The following is a 21,761-nucleotide window of genomic DNA, read 5'->3' as shown; positions in this document are numbered from 1 at the left end:
ATATTGCTTTTTATCATAATTTAAAGAAAATTTTAATTAGAAAAGCTCCTTAGTGTACATTAAAGCAGACAAAAAAAACGTTACTTTGGATAGTGTTGTAAGGGTGATCCTAGACAGTTTTTCTGTGGCCTCCAAAAACTACCACAGATTATCTTGCCATTTGTTATGGTTTTTGACTCAAGGTGTGACTTCTCTCTTTTTTTTTGCCTTTGGCAGTTTTGAGATGAACAAAATTTTGTTGAGCTCTATAGAAGAGAAATTCTGCAGTTTGCAGAAAAAAGTCAATCCCTCACCATGTTGTGTTTTGGAAAAACTGCCGCAAAACCAGAAAAATGCCAGAGAGGAGAGAAAAACCCCACCAAGCCCATATATATATATATATATATATATATATATATATATATATATATATATATATATATATATATATATATATATATCTATATCTATATATATATATATATATATATATATTTTTTTTTTTTTTTTTTTTTGCCATTTTTGCAAAATGTTTTGCCAGTGTTAAACCAGCCTCACAGCATATGAAAACAAGGCCACTAAATGTTATGTTTCATGTAATCAAAACAAGGCATTTTTATTTATTCCTTGTCTTCATTTCATAATAGTAACAGTTAATAGGGTTGAAAAAAGACACATGTCCATCAAGTTCAACCAAGGAGGGGATGGATACAGGGAAGGGGGAGGGGTGATAGGTTCTATACATATACATTTATATTATTTTGGTCTAAGAACTTGTCTAGCCCTGTTTTGAAGCCTTCTACTGTTTTTTCTTTGACCAGATTCTGGGGTAGACTGTTCCACAGATTCACAGTTCTCATTGTAAAGAAGGCTTGTCGCCTCCAGAGATTAAACCTTCTTTTCTCCAGGCGGAGGCAGTGCCCCCTTGTCCTTTGAGGGGGTTTTACCTGGAACATCTTTTCCCCATAATTTTTGTAGGGGTCATTTATATATTTAAATAAATTAATCATATCTCCCCTTAAACGTCTCTTCTCCAGACTAAACAAATTTAATTCTTTTAATCTCTCCTCATAACTAAGATGCTCTATTCCCCTTATTAGTTTAGTTGCCTTTGTACCCTCTCCAGCTCTAGAATATCCTTTTTATGAATCGGGTTCCAAAATTGGACAGCATACTCCAGATGAGGCCGCACCAAAGCTTTATAAAGCGGTAATATTATATCCCTGTCCCGAGAGTCCATGCCTGTTTTAATGCATGACAATATGCTGCTGGCCTTAGAAGCAGCTGACTGACATTGTGTGCTGTTCTGTAGTCTATTATCTACAAGTACACCCAGATCCTTCTCCATCAGCGACTCTCCCAGAGTAACTCCCCCCAGGACATATGATGCATGCGGGTTATTAGTACCCAGGTGCATAACTTTACATTTATCCACATTGAACCTCATTTGCCAAGTGGACGCCCAAACACTCAGTGTGTCTAAGTCATCCTGTAACATCTGCACATCCTCCATAGACTGTACTGTACTACAAAGCTTGGTGTCATCTGCAAAGATAGAAACAATGCTGTTAATTCCATTCTCAATATCATTAATAAACAAGTTAAACAGAAGAGGGCCCAGTACTGACCCTTGGGGTACACCACTTATTACCGGGGACCATTCGGAGTAGGAATCATTGACCACCACTCTCTGGGTACGATTATTAAGCCAGTTTTCAATCCAGTTACACATTAAACTTTCCAAACCGATAGACTTTAACTTACCCATTAGACGTCCATGAGGAACTGTTTAAAACGCTTTAGCAAAATCCAGGTACACAATATCCACAGCTGCGCCCCCATCCAGGCTTCTACTCACCTCTTCGTAGAAACATATCAGGTTGGTTTGACAGCTTCTATCTTTAGTAAAACCAGGCTGGTTATCACTTATAATACTATTAGCCACTACATATTCCTGGATGTAGTCCCTTATAAGCCCCTCAAATAGTTTCCTCACAATGGACGCTAAGCATACGGGTCTATAGTTACCTGGGGAAGTTCGAGAGCCTTTTTAGAAAATCGGCATTACATTTGACTTACGCCAGTCCCTCGGTACAATACCAGTAAGCAAAGAATCACTAAATATTTCATAGAAGAGTAGAGAAATTACAGAACTGAGTTCCCTAAGAACTCTGGGGTGTAATCCATCAGGCCCTGGAGCTTTGGATACATTGAGTTTATTTAATTTATCTTGGACCATATCTATAGTAAACTAGTTCAGTACATTACATGTGTTAGCAGCACTGGCCCCACCCACCTCAGTACTGGCCCCACCCACCACAGCTCCATCCTCTTCTTTTGTATATACAGAATTGAAGAACCCAATAAGTAACTCAGCTTTCTCCTGATCCGCAGTTATTAACTCCCCGTCACCATTATTTAGGGGTCTGACAAGCTCTGACCTTGTTTTTTTTTTTGCATTAATATATTTGAAGAATTATTTGAGGTTTCTTTTCCTATCTATGGCTACCTGTCTTTCATTGTGAATTTCTGTTACATTTTTACAAATTTTGTTGACTTCTTTGTAATGTTTAAAGACTAAAGCTGACCCCTCTGATTTGTATTTTTTGAATGCCCCTTTTTTCTCATTTATAGCCCTTCTAACCTTGGTTGTAAGCCATATGGGATTGGATTTTAACCGTTTATATTTGTTACCCATAGGAATATATTTGGCAGTACAGTTATTTAATGTGGATTTGAAGATTTCCCATTTATTAGCTGTATCAGTATGTGACAGCAGCCGCTCCCAATCTATGCCCTGAAGTTCAGCCACTTTTCAGGCCCTTTTAAAATTAAGAGTTTTTGCCCTCCCAACATGTTTTTCTTTTCTACACTTTAAGCTAAAAGTCACTATATTGTGGTCAGTATTACCCAGGTGTTCATGGACAGTGACATCCCCAACCAGCTCAGCATTGTTAGAAGTAACCAGATCCAACAAGGCATCACTTCTAGTTGGCTCCTCCACAAACTGTCCCAGAAAATTATCCTGCAGGAGGTTATGAAATTTCCTCCCCTTTGTGGTTTTAGCTGAACTGTGACCCCAATCTATATCTGGGTAGTTGAGGTCCCCCATTACCACTACTGTCCCCTCCCGGGCAGCCCGCTCTATTTGTCTATTCAACTGACCATCTACCTCCTCAGTAATGTTGGGGGGTCTATAGATTACACCAAGAATAATTTTTTCACTCTTTACCTCCTTCTGTAGTTCTACCCCCAATGCTTCCACATCATCACAGTCATCGCCCACTATTGCATCTTTTGCACTTACTTTAATATCATTTCTGACATACAGACATACTCCTCCTCCCCTTCTGCCCACCCGGTCCCTTCTGAACAACGCAAATCCCTGAATATTGACAGCCCAGTCATGTGAAGAGTCCAGCCATGTCTCAGTCACACCAACCACATCAATGGACTCCTCCAGAATCAGGGCCTCTAGCTCCCCCATCTTGCTGTCTAGACTTCTGGCATTAGTAACCATACACTTTATATTACCATCGAGTTTAACCGCTACATTATAAGAAATAGGATTTATTACAGTGCTGTTCCTACAATCATCCCCACTGCTCATCTGCAACATACTGTATGGATCTCCCTATCCACTGCTCTTATCCTCCCCCCACAGGACCCTTCTCCTCCCACCTTAATGTTCTGTCCCCTCTCTAACCTATCCGCCACAATATTACACACTACATTGTCTTCCCTCCACATCCCTAGTTTAAAAACCTCTCCACCCCTTCTAGGATTCTCTCCCCCAGCACAGCGGACCCCCTTCCATTAAGGTGCAAATTATCTGCGGAAAACAGTTTGTACCCCAATGAAAATTCAGCCCAGTGCTCTAAAAACCCAAACCCTTCTTCTCTACACCACGACTTGAGCCATGCATTTAACTCCCTAAGCTCCCGCTGTCTTTCCTGCGATGCGCATGGCACAGGCAGTATTCCAGAGAATAATAATTTGAAGACTTTTTACTGTAGTGAAAATTATTTTTTGTAAAAAAAAAGTCCACTTTTTTTTGTAAAGTCCAACTTAGCAAACAATTTTTTTTACTGTGGAAATTAATCTAGAATGAAAAAATGTGACTGCAATAGGTTTGAATAGAAATGTTTCTAAAATTTTGGATGTACAGCTTGTATGTAAATCTATCTGCCTTCACATACTGTACAACAGACAAAAAGTACACCCTTTACAATTGTATGCTGCAGTTGTACTTGATTTCCTCTATATGCTAACACATACACTGATGTTACAAACAAGAAGGGGACCGTTGAAAATTTGTTTAACTGCCAGCTTAAACAGAATGTTTGTTGTCTATTACCAAGGACATACCATATTTTCCTGTGTATGAGATAACCCCTGACTCTTGAGAAAATTTTCAGGGGTTTGTCTTATATGCCGAAAAATATTAACCCCTGCCTGACCACAGCAGAGTTTACTAGCTGGAGCCCTGCTGCAGTCAGGCAGAGGTTAACTGAAGTTGAAAAACAAAACAAAACCACAATCAACTCACCTGTCACCCTTCCCGTCAGCCGCACGTCTCCCGTCATGTTACTAGCCCAAGCAGTGTTATGCAGAGACACTGCCTGTGCCGTCAGCAGAGCGTCTCATCATGATGGGAAACATGCGCGCCTGCCGGGAAGGGGTCACAGGTGAGTCCCCCACCATATGCTGTGACCACACCCGGCGTATAAGACAGCCCTGACTTCTGAGAAGATTTTTCAGTGTTAAAAAGTCATCTTATACGACGGAAAATACGGTACATAGGAGTGCATAAAAGCTGTATAAACAACATGAATAATCAAGGCCGACTACTGTAACTGTACAAACTATAAAAAAATTTTTTTTGAACTGATCAAATTTATTTTTCTGGATGATACTGGGGTGACACTTAAACAGTCCAGTGCTGAGCTAGTTTCCTTGACTATAATTAGGAGGTATTGAAAAAAATGGAAGGGGTGGTGAAAGCATAAAGAAAGAGAAGTCATGATGACTTTATTTTGTAAATAAATACAGAGGTTAAGTCCACTAACAGGTTTTAAAAAAAGTGTTGGTAGGAGAGTGTGTAGTGCATTGTCAGAAAGTCCAGCATGCATGGCCAGAAATATGTGTGTGCAATGACTTGCTTACAATACGATATTATACAACAAGTACAATATCTTGTACAGTACCTTTTTAACCTATTCAATACCAATAAGAACTATATTATACAACAAGTACAATATCTTGTACAGTACCTTTTTAACCTATTCAATACCTTATAAGAACTATAAAAATGTTACTATTAGAAATAAGCCAAACACGCAGCATTTGATTACCAGTGTCTGCAGAAGTTCTATCTATTTGACTTTAATTTGTTACCTTTGTTGGCATGTGTAGCATTCCTTATTGCACAAATTCGATAAAAAGATACTTGGTAGAGATGAGTGCAACTTGAGCCTGCTCGGGTTTGTCCGAACCCAAACGCTCTGCATTTGATTAACAGTGGCTGAAGAAGGTGGATGCAGCCCTAAGGCTGCCTAGAAAACATGGCTACAGCTATAGTATATTAAAAGACTTGATTGACTGAGGGGTAAGGCTAAGTAAGAGACTGAGGGGTAAGGCTAAGTAAGATCAGTCTGTGGGTGATATGTAGAGCATTGGGGCAGATAGCTTGGAGAGAGAGCTATTCTAGTCTGATGACTGCTGAATCCCACCATATGCGAGTATGTGTGCTTCGTTCCTCATTAAATCTTCAGCAAGAAGGAGCTATCCATTCACTCCAAAAACAAGGTGTTCTATATCATCCTGCAGACTTTAGTAAATCAACTCAAATAATACGATGAATGCAGCATAAAATTTGCAGCATGAAATCACAGCATTTAAGCATTGTGTGAAGATATCCGTAAGGAGTGTGGAAATTTACGACTTGAACTGTATAGATATATAATTTTTTACAAGTAGAGTACATCTTTCTCTCAAAATATAATTTAATTGGAAAAAATTGAGCAACTTCTTCTCATACTGTAAATTTCGAGTTTTTGTAACCAAACCTGATCAGTGACACAATGTTCTATTCAAATGTCGTTATGAGGCAATTCAGTACACAAATCTGAAAGATGAGGCAAGTACACACATCTGGAAGATGATGGGACTATTTATATCAGTTGTGGAAATAATAGAAAGAAGATCATAATCATCTCCCTGCAGGGATTGTTTTTCCTGGAGGACTCCATGGAGGTGGAGGGTCACTATCTAAAATAACCTTCTTCTTCTTCTGCTTTCTTTCAATCTTTTCTTGCCATTCTTTTCTCTCCTGTGAATGACAAGGCAAACTATGGTTAACAACAAGCAGACTGGCCTGGCCATGTTTTCCTCTCAGTTAATAGGAGGCAACAATGGTCCAGATTGTGTGTAAAATAGAAGTAAAATAAAAAAATTGATATAAACTGCCCACAGAAACCAATCACAGCTCAGATGTCTGTTTTGGCAGGGTCAAAGCTAACCTGTGAATGGCTACTAGTCACAGTTTACACCAGTTTCTATTTTGCACACTTTGGTAAATCTGGGCCAATGTTCTCAAATGTATCCATTCCCCTTATATATTTTCCTTCTTCCCTGGTCTAAAGTGATGCTTTTTTTCTTATCCGTACTAGGTAAAGCATTTTATTGTTACTAGATGATAAGGAGTTCATACATAGTATCCTAGTCAGTATTTTCAGCCAAAACTAGGAGTAAAACCAACAGAGAAAAAAAAATAATGGTTAAAAGATTTGCAACCTTTTTCTCAGTTTTTTAAACACTACTGGCTAGGCTAAAACACTCACCAAAGTACTATGTGTAGGTTATGATTTATTATTTGGCAAATAATTATAAGTAATTATATATTTTTAAATTTCCTTTATATATATATATATATATATATATATATATATATATATATATATATACACTACCGTTCAAAAGTTTGGGGTCACATTGAAATGTCCTTATTTTTGAAGGAAAAGCACTGTACTTTTCAATGAAGATAACTTTAAACTAGTCCTAACTTTAAAAAAAACAACACTCTATACATTGCTAATGTGGTAAATGACTATTCTAGCTGCAAATGTCTGGTTTATGGTGCAATATCTACATAGGTGTATAGAGGCCCATTTCCAGCAACTACCACTCCAGTGTTCTAATGGTACAATGTGTTTGCTCATTGGCTCAGAAGGCTAATTGATGATTAGAAAACCCTTGTGCAATCATGTTCACACACCTGAAAACAGTCTAGCTTGTTACAGAGGCTACAAAACTGACCTTCCTTTAAGCAGATTGTGTTTCTGGAGCATCACATTTGTGGGGTCAATTAAACGCTCAAAATGGACAGAAAAAGAGAACTTTCATCTGAAACTCAACAGTCTATCCTTGTTCTTAGAAATGAAGGCTATTCCATGCGAGAAATTGCTAAGAAATTGAAGATTTCCTACAACGGTGTGTACTACTCCCTTCAGAGGACAGCACAAACAGGCTCTAACCAGAGTAGAAAAAGAAGTGGGAGGCCGCGTTGGACAACTAAACAAGAAGGTAAGCACATTAGAGTCTCTAGTTTGAGAAACAGACGCCTCACAGGTCCCCAACTGGCATTTTTATTAAATAGTACCCGCAAAACATCAGTGACAACATCTACAGTGAAGAGGTGGCTGCAGGATTTTGGGCTTCAGGGCAGAGTGGCAAAGAAAAAGCCATATCTGAGACTGGCCAATAAAAAAAAAAGATTAAGATGGGCAAAAGAACACAGACATTGGACAGAGGAAGACTGGAAAAAAGTGTTGTGGACGGATGAATCCAAGTTTGAGGTGTTTGGATCACAAAGAAGAATGTTTGTGAGACGCAGAACAAATGAAACGCTAGAAAGACAGAGAGCACCGGCGGGCGCACATAGCGTGATACTGTATTGAAACTGTATAATAAAAAGGCACATAAGATGCCGCTCACCTACGGCGGACGAGCTCCGAGCCCGACACCGCCTTGCGCAGATTAGTAGAAGCCGTCTGCAGCCCGTTCTGAAGCTCCGGATAACCGGTAGAAGAATGCAGATTGGAGATCGCTGCGGGAGGTCCCGACAAGTAGAGTGACCAGGAATATCAGGCGCTGACTGGCTGTCCGTTTGCTACTCCCCAACGGATGATAGGAGACGTAGCTCAGGATAAAAGTATTTAATAGTAGATGGATTATGCGTTTCAAGAACCTTCTCTTCATCAGATCCATAAAAAATTTACACACAGTGGGGTTTAAATAGGTAAAATGGTGGGAAAACCAATTTGTGAAGTGAGCCGAACAAATGAAAAGATGCTGAAAGAATGCCTGACGCCATCTGTTAAGCATGGTGGAGGTAATGTGATGATCTGGGGTTGCTTTGGTGCTGGTAAGGTGGGAGATTTGTACAGGGTAAAAGGGATTCTGAATAAGGAAGGCTATCACTCAATTTTGCAACGCCATGCAATACCCAGTGGACAGCGCTTGATTGGAGCCAATTTCATTCCACAACAGGACAATGACCCTAAACACACCTCCAAATTGTGCAATAACTATTTAAAGCAGAAGCAGGCAGCTGGTATTCTATCGGTAATGGAGTGGCCAGCGCAGTCACCAGATCTGAACCCCAATGAGGTGTTAAGGGAGCAGCTTGACCGTATGGTACGCCAGAAGTGCCCATCCAACCAATCCAACTTGTGGGAGCTGCTTCTAGAAGCGTGGGGTGCAATTTCTCCAGCTTACCTCAACAGATTAATAGGTAGAATGCCAAAGGTGTGCAATGCTGTAATTGCTGCAAAAGGAGGATTCTTTGACGAAAGCAAAGTTTGATGTAAAAACAATGTTATTTCAAATACAAATCATTATTTCTAACCTTGTCAATGTCTTGACTCTATTTTCTATTCATTTCACAACGTATGGTGGTGAAGAAGTGTGACTTTTCATGGAAAACACAAAATTGTTTCGGTGACCCCAAACTTTTGAGCGGTAGTGTATATATAATATATATATATATATATATATATATATAATTTTTTTAAAAAAACTTATTTAAATAGCTGAGCTGTGTCGGGAACTCTTAGCAATACTGAGCCTCCCATAATGTCTATTCTAATGTATTTAAGTTCTGTCCAAACCAGATTTTTACTCTTTATTAATTTTAGTAAATTTCCTGGACTGGACTTGCTTTGCCAGACCTTAGGAATCTTTCCCCTGCCGTAGACAGCAAACCAAAGCTGCTATGCCCAGCCTTAGCTTGCTGTCAACTGCCACACTGTTTCCAAACAAGAAGAGGCAGTTTTTAAAGCACAGGGCACAAGACTGTGGCACGCTGTATGCCAAAAACTTTCTTCTTCTTCCTGGGGCAGTAAGCACTAACAGGCTGAACCACAAACATTGCTGAAGAGAAGAGGTAAATATTTTTTCCCATTTAGTTTCATGTTATAATAGAAATATGAACTGACTACTTCAGGAAAAATTTTGTCTGAGTAAAAATTGGCATGGTGGTGCACACCCATTACATTTTTCTACCCCAAAGTAATAGACCTTATCTACTGAGTTATTTCTGTAGCCCTCTCTTTGATCCTATTCTCCATGTCACTCTGCAGCATAAAACACCTTTTGAAACTTTTTCATTTAACAATCACCTATGGCTATGGAGGGGTAGCCTCTATCCTAAGGTCATGACAGGTTTATTTGAAAAGATGGAGGAATTAGTGCCTTTATCTAGGACTATGGTTATAAGTAGTATTTTGATAAGTATTTTTTTTGCAAAAAACAGATGTGGAGCTGACACAGAAAAAAACAAAAATAATGTGTGAACATAGAGCCTATGGCAAATATAGGCTAACACTACTGTGTGGACAGACTGGATAATTAGTGTAGCCAGTTTGGATTATAGCTCCAAAAGTATCATATACATTATAGATCATAAGTAGATCAGGTTTCCTCTTCTATATTTTACATCCCCTTTCACTGGCCTGTTTTACTTGCCCCTCCTGTGCACCAAGTTATACTTGATGTTTTAAACAGATTTTTCCCTAACCCATATTTCCTGGTTTTAGAAACACTTATAAAACCATTTTGACTAATCTGTAAGAGGAAATAGAGTTAAATGTGCACCCAAAGAAAACATAACAAACAGCAAAAATTACAACAGAACTGGTCAAATAAACTGAAAAGGATCTAGACAGTAACTTACAAGCCATTGTTCATATACTTCCATAGCTTTTTTGTCCTTTTCCTCTTTTTCAGCTTGCAGTGACTTCAGCTTTTGGTTCTCATACATTTCTTGTTTTTTCTTGTCCTTTAAAACATGTTCCTTTCGGTCATTCCTATGTTTTGGTAAAAAAGAAAATAGGAAAAATAACTTATTTGATAAGATAGAAGCTAACTAGAGCTAAAGAAACTTTTAGCAATAAAGGCATATGCTACCTCCTAGAACAGAACCTGATATCATTATGTCTCTCTGAAATACCTACCTATTTCAATATGTCAATTCTGCTTTGCAAATTTCCATCTAGTGAACATTTTCTTAGGAGAAATATTACTATAATTAAGTGCAGTCTCTAGGCCTAAATGCATCAGCATCTTGCTGGTGTTGTTTGCTTCTTGACATGTCCGTACAAAAACAACTTGCCGGGGACTGAGAGCAGGGTGGGGCGGGGGAACACTTGTGTTGGCGTCCCGGAGCAGTTAAACTGTCTCTGGAGGAGGACTGACGGACTTACTAGAAAAGCGGTTGAGGATTATTGGCTTTAAGAAGGAGAGGTGAAAGGAATTTGGAATCCGCATGGTGGGGGGGCAGACGAAGTTTGTAGGCCACTGGGATGAAGTTCTTCTGCACTGTAAATGTTCCAGGAAACTGTGGGCCCAACATGTAGCTTGGAATCTTGAGCTGCACATACTTGGCAGATTTTGTCACCTGAAGAGAAGGTTTATGGCAGGTCTTCTCTTTTTGTCTGTCTGGGCCTTCAGCCGACTGGAAGCATGAAACAGGGATTGGCAAGTCAGTTCCCAAATGAAAGCCTTTGACCAGTTGGTCCATGGCTGGTACCCTGGAAGACATAGGATATATATGATTTTGGGAAAACTCTGCCCACAGAAGCAGACTCGAACAGTTGTATTGGCAGGCAGGGACAAAGTGGCAGAGACATCAGACGTTACGTTCTTCTCCGCCAGAAGGAAGTGGATGACAAAGTCAAATCTAATAGGGACCATCTGGCTTGCCTGGGGTTAAGACTTTAAGTTGTTTGAAGATAATGGAGGTTTTTATGATCTGTATAGACATGATGACACAGGTGTAAAGAACATCCTGGAAGACGTCATTCACAAATTCCTGTAAGACCGCGGGGACGTTGCATAACATAAAAGGCACAATCAGGTACGCGAAATGCCCGAGTATTTGCCCTTGGACTTGTGAATAAAGGCTTTCTGCAGGTTGTCCTTGATGTCAGCGGACATGGCTTTCATCTCAGGAACCAAGAGAGGGTACACTTTTCCTCAAGGGGGACATAGCGCCTGGTAGGAGGTCGATAGGGCAATTATATGATGAATGGGTAGCAACAGCCTGCTTCTCAGAGAACATGTCCGCAAAATCCTGGTCCTGGGCCGGACAATGGCTTAGGCGAGTCCGACGATGGCAAAGATTACCCACTGTGAGAGGTCCGCAGACATCTGTTGAAGCAATCCAGATCTCCCTGGTCCTCCAATCCGGGCTACGAGCATAAAGCTGCAGCAAAGGAAGACACAACAGGATTGCTGAAGAGGAACGAGGCAATACGTAAATGATGATCTCCTCTTTGTGTAGTGTGCCAACCTGGAGGATTACGGGTTCGGATCGGAAATGGACAACCTCACTCAGGTATTAATCCATAACAGAACAGATGGTCAGTGGTTTAGCCAAACGAACCTGTGGAGATTGCCATTTCTGCACCATGGAGGCATAGACACAGTTGCCTACAGAACTGGAATCAAGTAAGGCAGAAGAGTGATGTTTCTGTCCAGAGGGTGAAGAGATTACCACAGAGACACCACAGACACCAGAGATTACCAGAGACAAACACGGAGAAGACACATTAACACCTAGGAAGGCCTCTTCTACAAGGTCTAGGTGTGGGAGTTTCCTAACCACTGTGGACACTGAGGACAGTTCTGGTGGAAGTGGTCGGGCTGGCACAATAGAAGTACAAGTTCTGCTCCTGACGGCGAGTTCTCTCCTCAGGCAAATTCTCTCCACCTGCATAAGCTCCTTGGACGCTGGTGGTGAGGACAGACCAACTCGTGCTCTTAATGAACCTCCTCCTCCCTCTTTGAGAAACGAAACTCAATACGAACATCTAGATGGATTAGATCATTCAAGGACGACTGAAGGTCCTGTCTGGAAAGGACGTCCTTTACACGACTGGAAAGGCCCTTGTTGAAGGTGGCGACTAGGGCAGCATTATTCCAGTCGAGTTTGGAAGCCAGCATGCGGAATTGTATTGTGTAATTGCCAACAGAAGAGTTCCCCTGTTTTAAGTTATGGAGGGTGGTCTCTGCAGAAGACACTCAGGCTGGCTCCTTTAGCACAAACAAGAACTCTGATAGGAAGGCCTGGAAATTAGTGGTGACTGGATTATCCAGATCCCACAGTGGTGCTTCCCAGGCCAAGGCCTTCCCCTCAAGGATGCTAATGACAAATGCCACCTTGGAACACTCCGTAGTGAACTAGTTGGCCATGAGTTCGACGTGCATGGTACACTGAGAGATGGACCCTCTGCACATCTTGGCATTATCACCATATTTGGTCGGCAGTGCCAGGCATAGATTCGGCCCTAGGGGAGACACTACCGGCAGCGGAGGTGATGGAGGCGCTGCTGGAACCTGTTGAACCAGAAGGAGCTACTGCAACAAAGCGGACAACTGCTGAAGCTGCTGTGTGATCTGCTGGTTCTGTTGGGCGACCACTCTGGAGATCTCCTGTTGGAGCCTACTGTAACGACTGGAGTCATGCATCCAATTAACCACCACTAGCGATGGCGTAAGACGCAAAAGGGAGCGGAGTGGCCACTTTTCTTCACCAAAGCCCACTGAAAGTTTAGGGACAGGCCCATGCATGTAGGCTCTGGCTTCTGAGGGGGGGGGGGGGAATATTGGGTGCACAGGGGATCCCAGTGGGACACAGTGAGGTCACCAGCTGTTATTCTGTAGACCGCCCATCATACAGTTCGAAAGTAGAACGGTCTCTCAGGGCAAACGCATAGGATGAGAAAGCAAGTGCTAAAGGTAAGACCAGAAGGTATAACACAGGAAGATTGGCTGGATGATGTGGACAAAAAATTGAGAAGAAACTTACCATTTTTTAAAAGCAGACAGGTTTTCCCTTTCTTTCTCCTTGACAGCTTTTTGCTCTTTTGTCTTCTTCTCCCTTTCCGCATGCTTTTCTTTAAGGATCTTTTCTTTTAAATGGTCTTCTTTAGCTTCTTTCCATTTCTCAAAAGCCTAAAAACAGATGTCTGATTAAAGTTCTCAACTTTGCTGTTACATATGTGCTCTTTTGGCTTTCTGCAACTCTAGGCTGCATCCATACTGCATTTTCAGTGTTGATTTGTCATGTGTGCATGGAAATCTCCCAGCGTATACAACAAACATATCCATAGACCCCCATTATACTGATGGGAGGTCAAAAGGGTGTGCATCTGGCATATAACAGGCATGTATACATGAAAATGAAAAACAGAACAAAACAGTCTGCTGTGCTACTGTATACAGAGACATCCACAAAAAAAAAAATACTGATTTTCCTACAATGCTACATGGGAGCCTATGGGCAATGGATGCCACTGTGACTCTCATCATAAGAATCTGCCAGAGGTATAGGTTCGGAAATCCTGTTGACAATCACTGCAAAACACATCATGAAAGCAGCCTAAGGCCATGTTCACACAAGGTATGTTTTACATTAATCACGGGCGTTGTTGCAATTTGCCAGTGTTGCAATATGTCAGTTTTCTGCGGCCGCTATTCATTGAATAGCGGCCACACAAAATATGTCAGTTCACACAATGGAGTGTGCGGCTCCAGATGCACTCTTCATTGTTTGCAGCGGTAAATTGGGATGCTGTCACACACGGGTTCGCCTACATCCAAATTCAACAGAAATGAAAATCAACAGAAAATGAAAATCAGAAATGATGATCATCTCAGACACCGACCGTTCTGTGACCCTGCTGGGTCACAGACTGGCCGGTGTCTTACGCCATGTGACCATGGCCTAAGGCTGCAACCACACAATGTATTTTTTTCAGCCTATTTGAGGCCGTTATATTGAAATACTACTATTTGGGCTCAAAATGACAGCCATCTAAAAAAACGGCCTTCAAACGACCAATAAAAGGAGCTGTAAGGTCGCAGCCTTACTGAGTGGTCTTTTAAAGTACCTTTACTTTTAGGCTATGTTCACACTACGTGAACAACCGGCCATTCTGTGACCCCGGCCAGTACTTGAGTACTGGCCGGGTGATCTTTCCGGCCGCGGAGCTCTGATGCGGGCGCATCAGCGTGCGCCCGCATCAGAGCTTCCCATAGTTCCCAGTGAAGCAAGCGGCCGCTTGCATCACTGTGTGAACTGACAAGTCTTTCAGTGAATTCCGGCCGCAAAAAACTGACATGTCAGTTTTTTCCGGCGCCGCACGTGATCCCGTGCATACGATGTGTGTACGCTCTGGCCGGGATCCCATTAAAAATAAAGCTATGTCCCATCCCGCAAAACTACGGCCGTAGTTCTGCGGCGAGAACTACAGCCGTAGTTTTACATAGTGTGAACATAGCCTTAGCATGTATATGCTTAAAGGTACCATAATATGCAGTTAAAATCCTCTCACACAGTAGCTTCTAAACTTCCTTAGTGGCTTGTCACAAAATGAAGATGACATTCTAGTAGAAAGACAGCAGATAACCAGACTGGGTAGTTTTAGTACTTAAATGGGCATTGCCATAACTTTAAAAAAACTTATCTTTAGTTATCATGCTTAAAACAAAGCTACACTTACTTGAAATCAAGGTCCAGTCTCCTAAAGGCAGCTTTTTTCGTCTTGCGCTGGTTGAAAAAACCCCAGAAAGTCCCAGTCATCTGCACAATCACAGAGAAGGCAGTCATGTGACACATTGAGCCATGACTCTCTATACTGGCAGAGACTTCCTGCGTTCAGTATCTTTTTTTTCATGCAGCACAAGACCAAAAGTCTGCCTTCAGGAGTCTGGACCTAGATTTCAAGTAAGTACAGCTTTGTTTTAAATGGAAATGATCAGCAGGTTTGTGCAAACTAATTTGCTGATATCTTCCTGCAGCCGTATACCTTATCTTTCCGGCGCCTGTCTTCTTTGCGCAAATAACCTAATTAGGAGCACTGGGGCGTTCCTTGGCCCCCCAGTGCACCATTTGACCTGTCCTCCTCCTCCTTTAGTCACACCTACCTAAAGATTGACCTGCTTATGCATAATTGAATATGCATAGGTAGGTTTGACTGAATATGGCAGTGGACAGAGGGTACGGTGCACTTTGGGGCCAAGGTAAGACCCAAGTGCTCCTAACAAGCTCATTCACATATCTCTTTTTGATTTAAGTTCTTCGACATTTCGGGACCTATAAAGAAAAGAAGATAAGAACGGCACTGAAAAGATGAGGTAGGCAGCTGCAGGGAGATATCAGCAGGTTTATTTGCATGACAACTAAAAAAAAATATTAATGTAAATAGCAAACTTGCTTTATCCTTCATCCACTGTTGATTTAGATTTTGAAAGTTATAATGGCACTTTAAATTAAAATCTAGAGCTAAAAGGAAAAAAATAAAAATAAATAGGGTCAAAAGTTGCAAACTGACTCATAGAATACTTGCAACCACTTCAAAGACTTCAGTCTGTCCCCCCTTTTTTTTTTCTCCTGCACTTACCCTCCTCACAGTCCCCTTTTCTTTCCTTCCCCCCCCCCCCCTCCTTAGGTCCCCTTCTCTTTATTCCCCTCTATTTCTGTTCTTACTTCCTCTTGTTCTCTGTTGGCCCAGCTGGGCCGGTTTAGTTCAAAATAGATGTGTTAACAGATGTTGATTAGGTGGACACCCAGGCTGGTAGATAAGTCCTAATAATTTTTTAATGTTTCATCCACCGCCTCTCATACACTGTACATTGCTTGTTAATTCTTTTACTCTCTCAACTTCTACCGATTGTACAACTGTCATGACTTGTCCTCTGTAACACCCCTGTTTTCTTGGTTTGAAAAATTGCTAAATAAAAAAAAGATAGTTAATAAAATAAAAAGATTTCAGTTTTTTTTTTTTATGTTTCTGTTGCTTTTTGCTCTTTTGCAGTCTGGGGTGCGGGAGGAAAAAACCGGAGTTAATTTTCCTGTACCTTTTTACAGTCCTCCCCTCTATGTAAAGTTTCTTGAAATTCCTCAATTTTTTTCTTCTCTTCAATTTTTTGCTTTGTTTGGCTCTGTTTTATTTGTTTCTTTTTCTCTGCTTTCCAGGCCATAAAAGCAGCAATTGCTTCTTCTTTTTTCATAGAGCTATCCTGCAGACACAAACATTAAAGTGTATTTTTCATTTCATCAATAGGTGATGGATATATTTTTGCAGCATTTGTAATCTGGGGCCACTGACTGCATCTGAGGAACACACATTATATTCAATGTTCAGTGGTCTTTGTTTGAAGAAGAGCAGTGACAACTCAATGTTAGTCTATGAAAGCTACTGATACAAGCATGTTTATTTGGTTCCATTTCCCGTGTTCATGATATTAGAAGAAAAGAGCGCTCATCCGCTTAAAGTGTACCTTTCATTATAACTTTAAAAATATAAATCAACAGTAGAAATTAAGCATGTTTGCTATTTATTATTTTTTTAGTTAACATGAAAAACAAGGCACTTCCTGTGTTTAGTCTCTCAAAAGGTTTAAACACAAGTCCCGTGTTTCCCTGGAAATTTGTGCTCTCAGAAAGAAGTCATTTGATTGCCGGACGCATTGGGCTATGAAACTCTGTAGTGGCCAGGACTTGTGTTTAGTCTTTTTTCCAGCACAAGACTAAAAAGCCACCTTCAGGAGACTGGACCTGAATACAAGTGTGTATAGCTTTGTTTAAAAGCATAATAACTTAAAAAAATGAATGTAAATTGCAAACTTGCTTTATTTCATATCCCCTGCTGATTTAGGCTATGTTTACACTACGTAAAACAATGGCCGTTGTTTTCACCAGCCGGAATTTTGCGGTCAAAACAACAGCCGTAGAATTACGACCATAAGGGCTAGTCGTGAAACAACGGCCGTTGTTTAATATTGCCTCCTAGCATGTTTTTAATCGGGCTGAAACATGTCATTTAATTGAAATACTGCGACTAGCCCAATAAACCACTCAGTAAATTTTTTACATTAAAATCAAGTTTAATTTGGCCGAAATAAATTTCACGCGTGCGGCCGCATTGAAATCCTCGGCCGTAGTTGTAACATTACCGGCCGCAAATAAATGACATGTTCATTTTTCGAACCGTAGTTCGTACGAATTGCTATATCGTATCATCCTCAAAACAATGGCCGTAGTTTCGCGGTAAAAACTACAGCCGTTGTTTTACGTAGTGTGAACATAGCCTTAAGCTGATTTAAATTTTAAAAGTTATAATGACAGTGACATTCTAAATGCTCCATAATAAAGTGCTCGTTTGGAACACCTGTTTAAAATACACCATCTACACAAGTTACATTGCCTTTCAGACACCGCTGCAAGACATAGAGATAGAGACATCTTCCAGCAGATGTGGTTGGTAAATCTACAATACCAGAATGTAAACATGTCTAGGATAAACATATATCTACCTGAAGGGTCCATTTACACAGAAAGATTATCTGACAGATTATCTGCCAAAGATTTGAAGCCAAAGCCAGGAACAGACTATAAACAGAGATCAGGTCATAAAGGAAAGACTGAGATTTCTCTTTTCAAATTCATTCCTGGCTTTGGCTTAAAATCTTTGGCAGATAATCTGTCAGATAATCTTTCTGTGTAAATGGACCCTAAAAGATAATAATAAGGGAAATACTACATGGGCAGACTAGATGGACCAAGTGGTGTTTTTCTGCCAACAATCTTCTATGTTTCTACATTGGCCCACATTTATGGAAGGCTGTAAAATAGAAACTACTGTAAACTGCCCATAGCAACCAGTCACAGCTGAAACTTTATTTTACAAGACGTGAAAGTTGACCTTTGATTAGTTTTTATGGGTGTACAAGGCTCAGTGATGAAAGATTTTATTTTGTCTTAAGTGTTAAAAAAAAGTATTTGTCACCTTTCAGTTTATTCTTTTGCATTTATGTTACACTGAAAAAATTGTTTAGTTTAGTTTAGTGTAATATGACAGAATGTACAGTAATATTCATAATTATTTTATATTATTATTTTTAAATGGAGATTTATTTACAAAATTATTACCATACCATGTCAAGACACCTATACTGTGTGCAGGACAACCTCTTCTCCAGCAGTGTAATTGTATCCCAAATGAAATTATTATTCAAGTCCCCACAACTAATACAGCATCGCCCTCGCAAATTCCCACTGAAACACTAACTCTGTATATGATAAGAAATGGAGGGCATCTGGCTGAAGGTAACATGCCATCTTCACTCATCTGCCGGGGAAGTAGAGCAATATAAGGCAGCATTTTGGTCCCACAGAGTCTTGGATTCTTTGTATTTTATTTAGGTACAGCAGACCTTTAAGAACAACAATATATTACCTGTCTTGCTTTTTCTTTCTCAAGTTGTTCTTCAGCCTTTTTTGTTTTCTGTAGTTCCTGGAGAAATGATTTCTTCTTTTCCAGCCAGTTCTGCAGTGAAAATATTAATATTAAGTTAACTAGAAATGACAAAAAAAGCTTGGCTTAAAATTTTGTTACCTTGTAGAAAATTCCAGAGTTAGCAATAATAACACACACATTAACTGGAATAAATTGTGTCCAGCCATTCGCTTACAAACAAAAACAAACTCAATATTTGGAGCAGTTTGCTGAACTGGCATATTGTATAAATGAGGAAAACCTGCTGAGAATTCAAAAATCTATCCGGCTCATTTCATTCTAATTACCATTACTTCCTATATTATGTGCCTAATATCCTGGATTCAGCTTTCCTGTGTATTTCATTTTATAATAAAGTGTGAACTTCAGAACAGTACATGCAAGACTGCCATATATATATAACCTCCGCGTGCAGAACAACAAAAACGTTGTAGTGGATGCATACTTCCCACAACCGGATGTGTATGTACAGTACATCCCACTGATCATACATTCACATTAGCATTAGGTGAAAGCCAGAAAAGATTGCATAACTCTATGTACCTTGTTTTTTGTTTTTGCACTTTGTGTATTAGTAAGTCTTCTTACATTAATGCATGTTATTTTAGTAGGCAGGCACTACCACAATACTGGAACTGTGTTGGAACTGTGCTGCTCTATTTTGACTGGAGACTAGGGTTGTGAAAAGATAGCCAGTTTCAATATTTTGTTTTGAGAAGTAAAATATATATTATATATATATATATATATATATATATATATATATATATATATATATATATAGGGCTATCAATAACAAATCTGAATGGATGCTGACAAACCAAAAAGGGAAGTTATTTATTTACCTTTACAAAAATGTATGCATTAAAGAAAAAACTATGCATGACATAAAAAGATGGACTATGCACTTTATTAAGTAACTGTTGCAATAAAAGAAGAGGTTATGTGCAATAAGAAACAAAGTAAAAAAGTGCAATAACTGTATGTGCAATAGTAAACAAAGTGCAATAATAATAGTGCAATAGAGACATTTAGCAATATTTTTTGGTACAGACATATATGACAAAGAGTGCCAGATAAGAATGCTAACAATAATCATGGGCAGTGAGATGATGGCCGTGAAGACAATATAGAGCAGGGCCGGCGTCAGCACGTGGCGTACTCGGGCAAGTGCCGGGGCCCACAGCCTCTCAAGGGGCCCCCCGGCACTTGCCCGAGCAATGAGCCACTGGATATCGCCAGCAATGGGGCCCGCCGCATCCCCCGTACTCACTGTCGTGCCGACAGTGAGTACGGGGGATGCGGCGGGCCGCGTTGCTGGCGACATCCGGGGGGTGTGGCGTTGCTGGGCGGATGCGACGTCCTCAATGACGTCCTGGGCTGGGCCTTCCTCCGCAGCGCTTCAGGACGTGATCCCCTCAGCAGGCGCAGAGCGATGACGTCATCGCGCCTGCTAGCGGATCCGTCCCTGCTAGCAGAAGGGAGAAGCCAGGAAGAAGAGGACCGTCCCTTGGATTAGGTGAGTATGATTTTTTGTTTTGTGTTAAGGCAGAGCAGGGGGCATCTACTATGGGGCAGGGGCCATCTACTATGGGACAGGGTAGGGGTCATCTACTATGGGACAGGGTAGGGGTCATCTACTATGGGACAGGGTAGGGGTCATCTACTATGGGACAGGGCAGGGGTCATTTACTATGGGACAGGGCAGGGGTCATCTACTATGGGACAGGGCAGGGGTCATCTACTATGGGACAGGGCAGGGGAAATCTACTATGGGACAGGGCAGGGGTCATCTACTATGGGACAGGGCAGGGGAAATCTACTATGGGACAGGGCAGGGGTCATCTACTATGGGACAGGGCAGGGGACATCTACTATGGGACAGGGCAGGGGTCATCTACTATGGGACAGGGCAGGGGGAATCTACTATGGGACAGGGTAGGAGTCATCTACTATGGGACAGGGCAGGGGGAATCTACTATGGGACAGGGCAGGGGTCATCTACTATGGGGCAGGGCAGGGGACATCTACTATGGGACAGGGCAGGGGTCATTTACTATGGGGCAGAGCAGGGGGCATTACTATGGGGACAGAGGGCATTATTACTATATGGGGGCACAGCATGGGGACACAAACCTTCTTACTTTACTGCACATGACACCAAGCAGCGGAGTTACTAATGTATAGGAGCCTATGGGTGGGGAAAAGGGAAGGAAGTTGCTGGAAATGTGCGGAGCCTAAGATGTTTGTCTCACAGAATCTGAAGAGAAGAATTGTAGCTGGAAGAAATCATCATGGTGGTCTGGGCCGGATGGCGAGGAAACAGAGAGCGATCGCATCAGATCAAAGAAGACGTCACCTGTGAGTTACCGAATTATGTTTGTTGTTTTTTTTGTTATTTTGTCAAACTTTATTTGGTAGGTGTGCCCCGAGGTGAAAAAGGTAATCAGCAGTGTAGTATATACTTTTTATCCTTCTGTATGAGTGTGTATATATCTCTCCATTCTGTGTAGGTATACAGCAGTGTATTATATACTTATTATCCTCCTACTGTATGAGTGTGTGTATATATGTGCTCGAGAGATAGATATATACACACTCAAACAGGAGGGGGGGTAATAAGTATATAACACAGCTGATCCCCTACACAGAATCAAGAGCCAGAGACCCTCTAACAATGATGCCATATAATTTGCTATTCAAAGGGGCCCGCCGAGGCTCTCTCGACCAAGGGCCCACAAAAACCTGGAGCCGGCCCTGATATAGAGCACATATGAACTTTTGCGTACTTGCCTTTCTTTTGTGTTTTTTGTGTTTTGTTTTTTGAATATCTATAAATATACAATTTTTTCTTGGCACGTTGGTTTTTAAAGAATAAGAAATAAAAGGTATATTTTACATTTCCTACTCATCAGTGAT

General features: G+C 40.9%; 1 protein-coding gene across 3 annotated transcripts in view; it reads right to left on the bottom strand.

Annotated features, from left to right (window-relative positions):
- Positions 1–6,133: 6,133 nt before the first annotated feature.
- MAP9 (microtubule associated protein 9) overlaps positions 6,134–21,761 on the bottom strand; it is an 84,829-nt gene continuing 69,201 nt past the window's right edge. For 2 of the 3 annotated variants that reach the window (XM_069977868.1, XM_069977867.1), the window contains exons 10-14: positions 18,783–18,872; positions 16,402–16,563; positions 13,349–13,494; positions 10,214–10,346; positions 6,134–6,310 (exon numbers count right to left, since the gene is read on the bottom strand). In XM_069977868.1, coding sequence (XP_069833969.1) covers positions 6,191–6,310; positions 10,214–10,346; positions 13,349–13,494; positions 16,402–16,563; positions 18,783–18,872 — 651 coding nt within the window. In that variant the 3' untranslated portion in view covers positions 6,134–6,190. The remainder of the gene's footprint in view (positions 6,311–10,213; positions 10,347–13,348; positions 13,495–16,401; positions 16,564–18,782; positions 18,873–21,761) is intronic. The other variant, XM_069977869.1, reaches the window with a different exon arrangement.

The sequence above is a fragment of the Dendropsophus ebraccatus genome, chromosome 7 (genome assembly GCF_027789765.1).
Source record: "Dendropsophus ebraccatus isolate aDenEbr1 chromosome 7, aDenEbr1.pat, whole genome shotgun sequence".
Lineage (NCBI taxonomy): Eukaryota > Metazoa > Chordata > Amphibia > Anura > Hylidae > Dendropsophus > Dendropsophus ebraccatus.
This window is presented reverse-complemented; position numbering and strand designations above follow the sequence as displayed.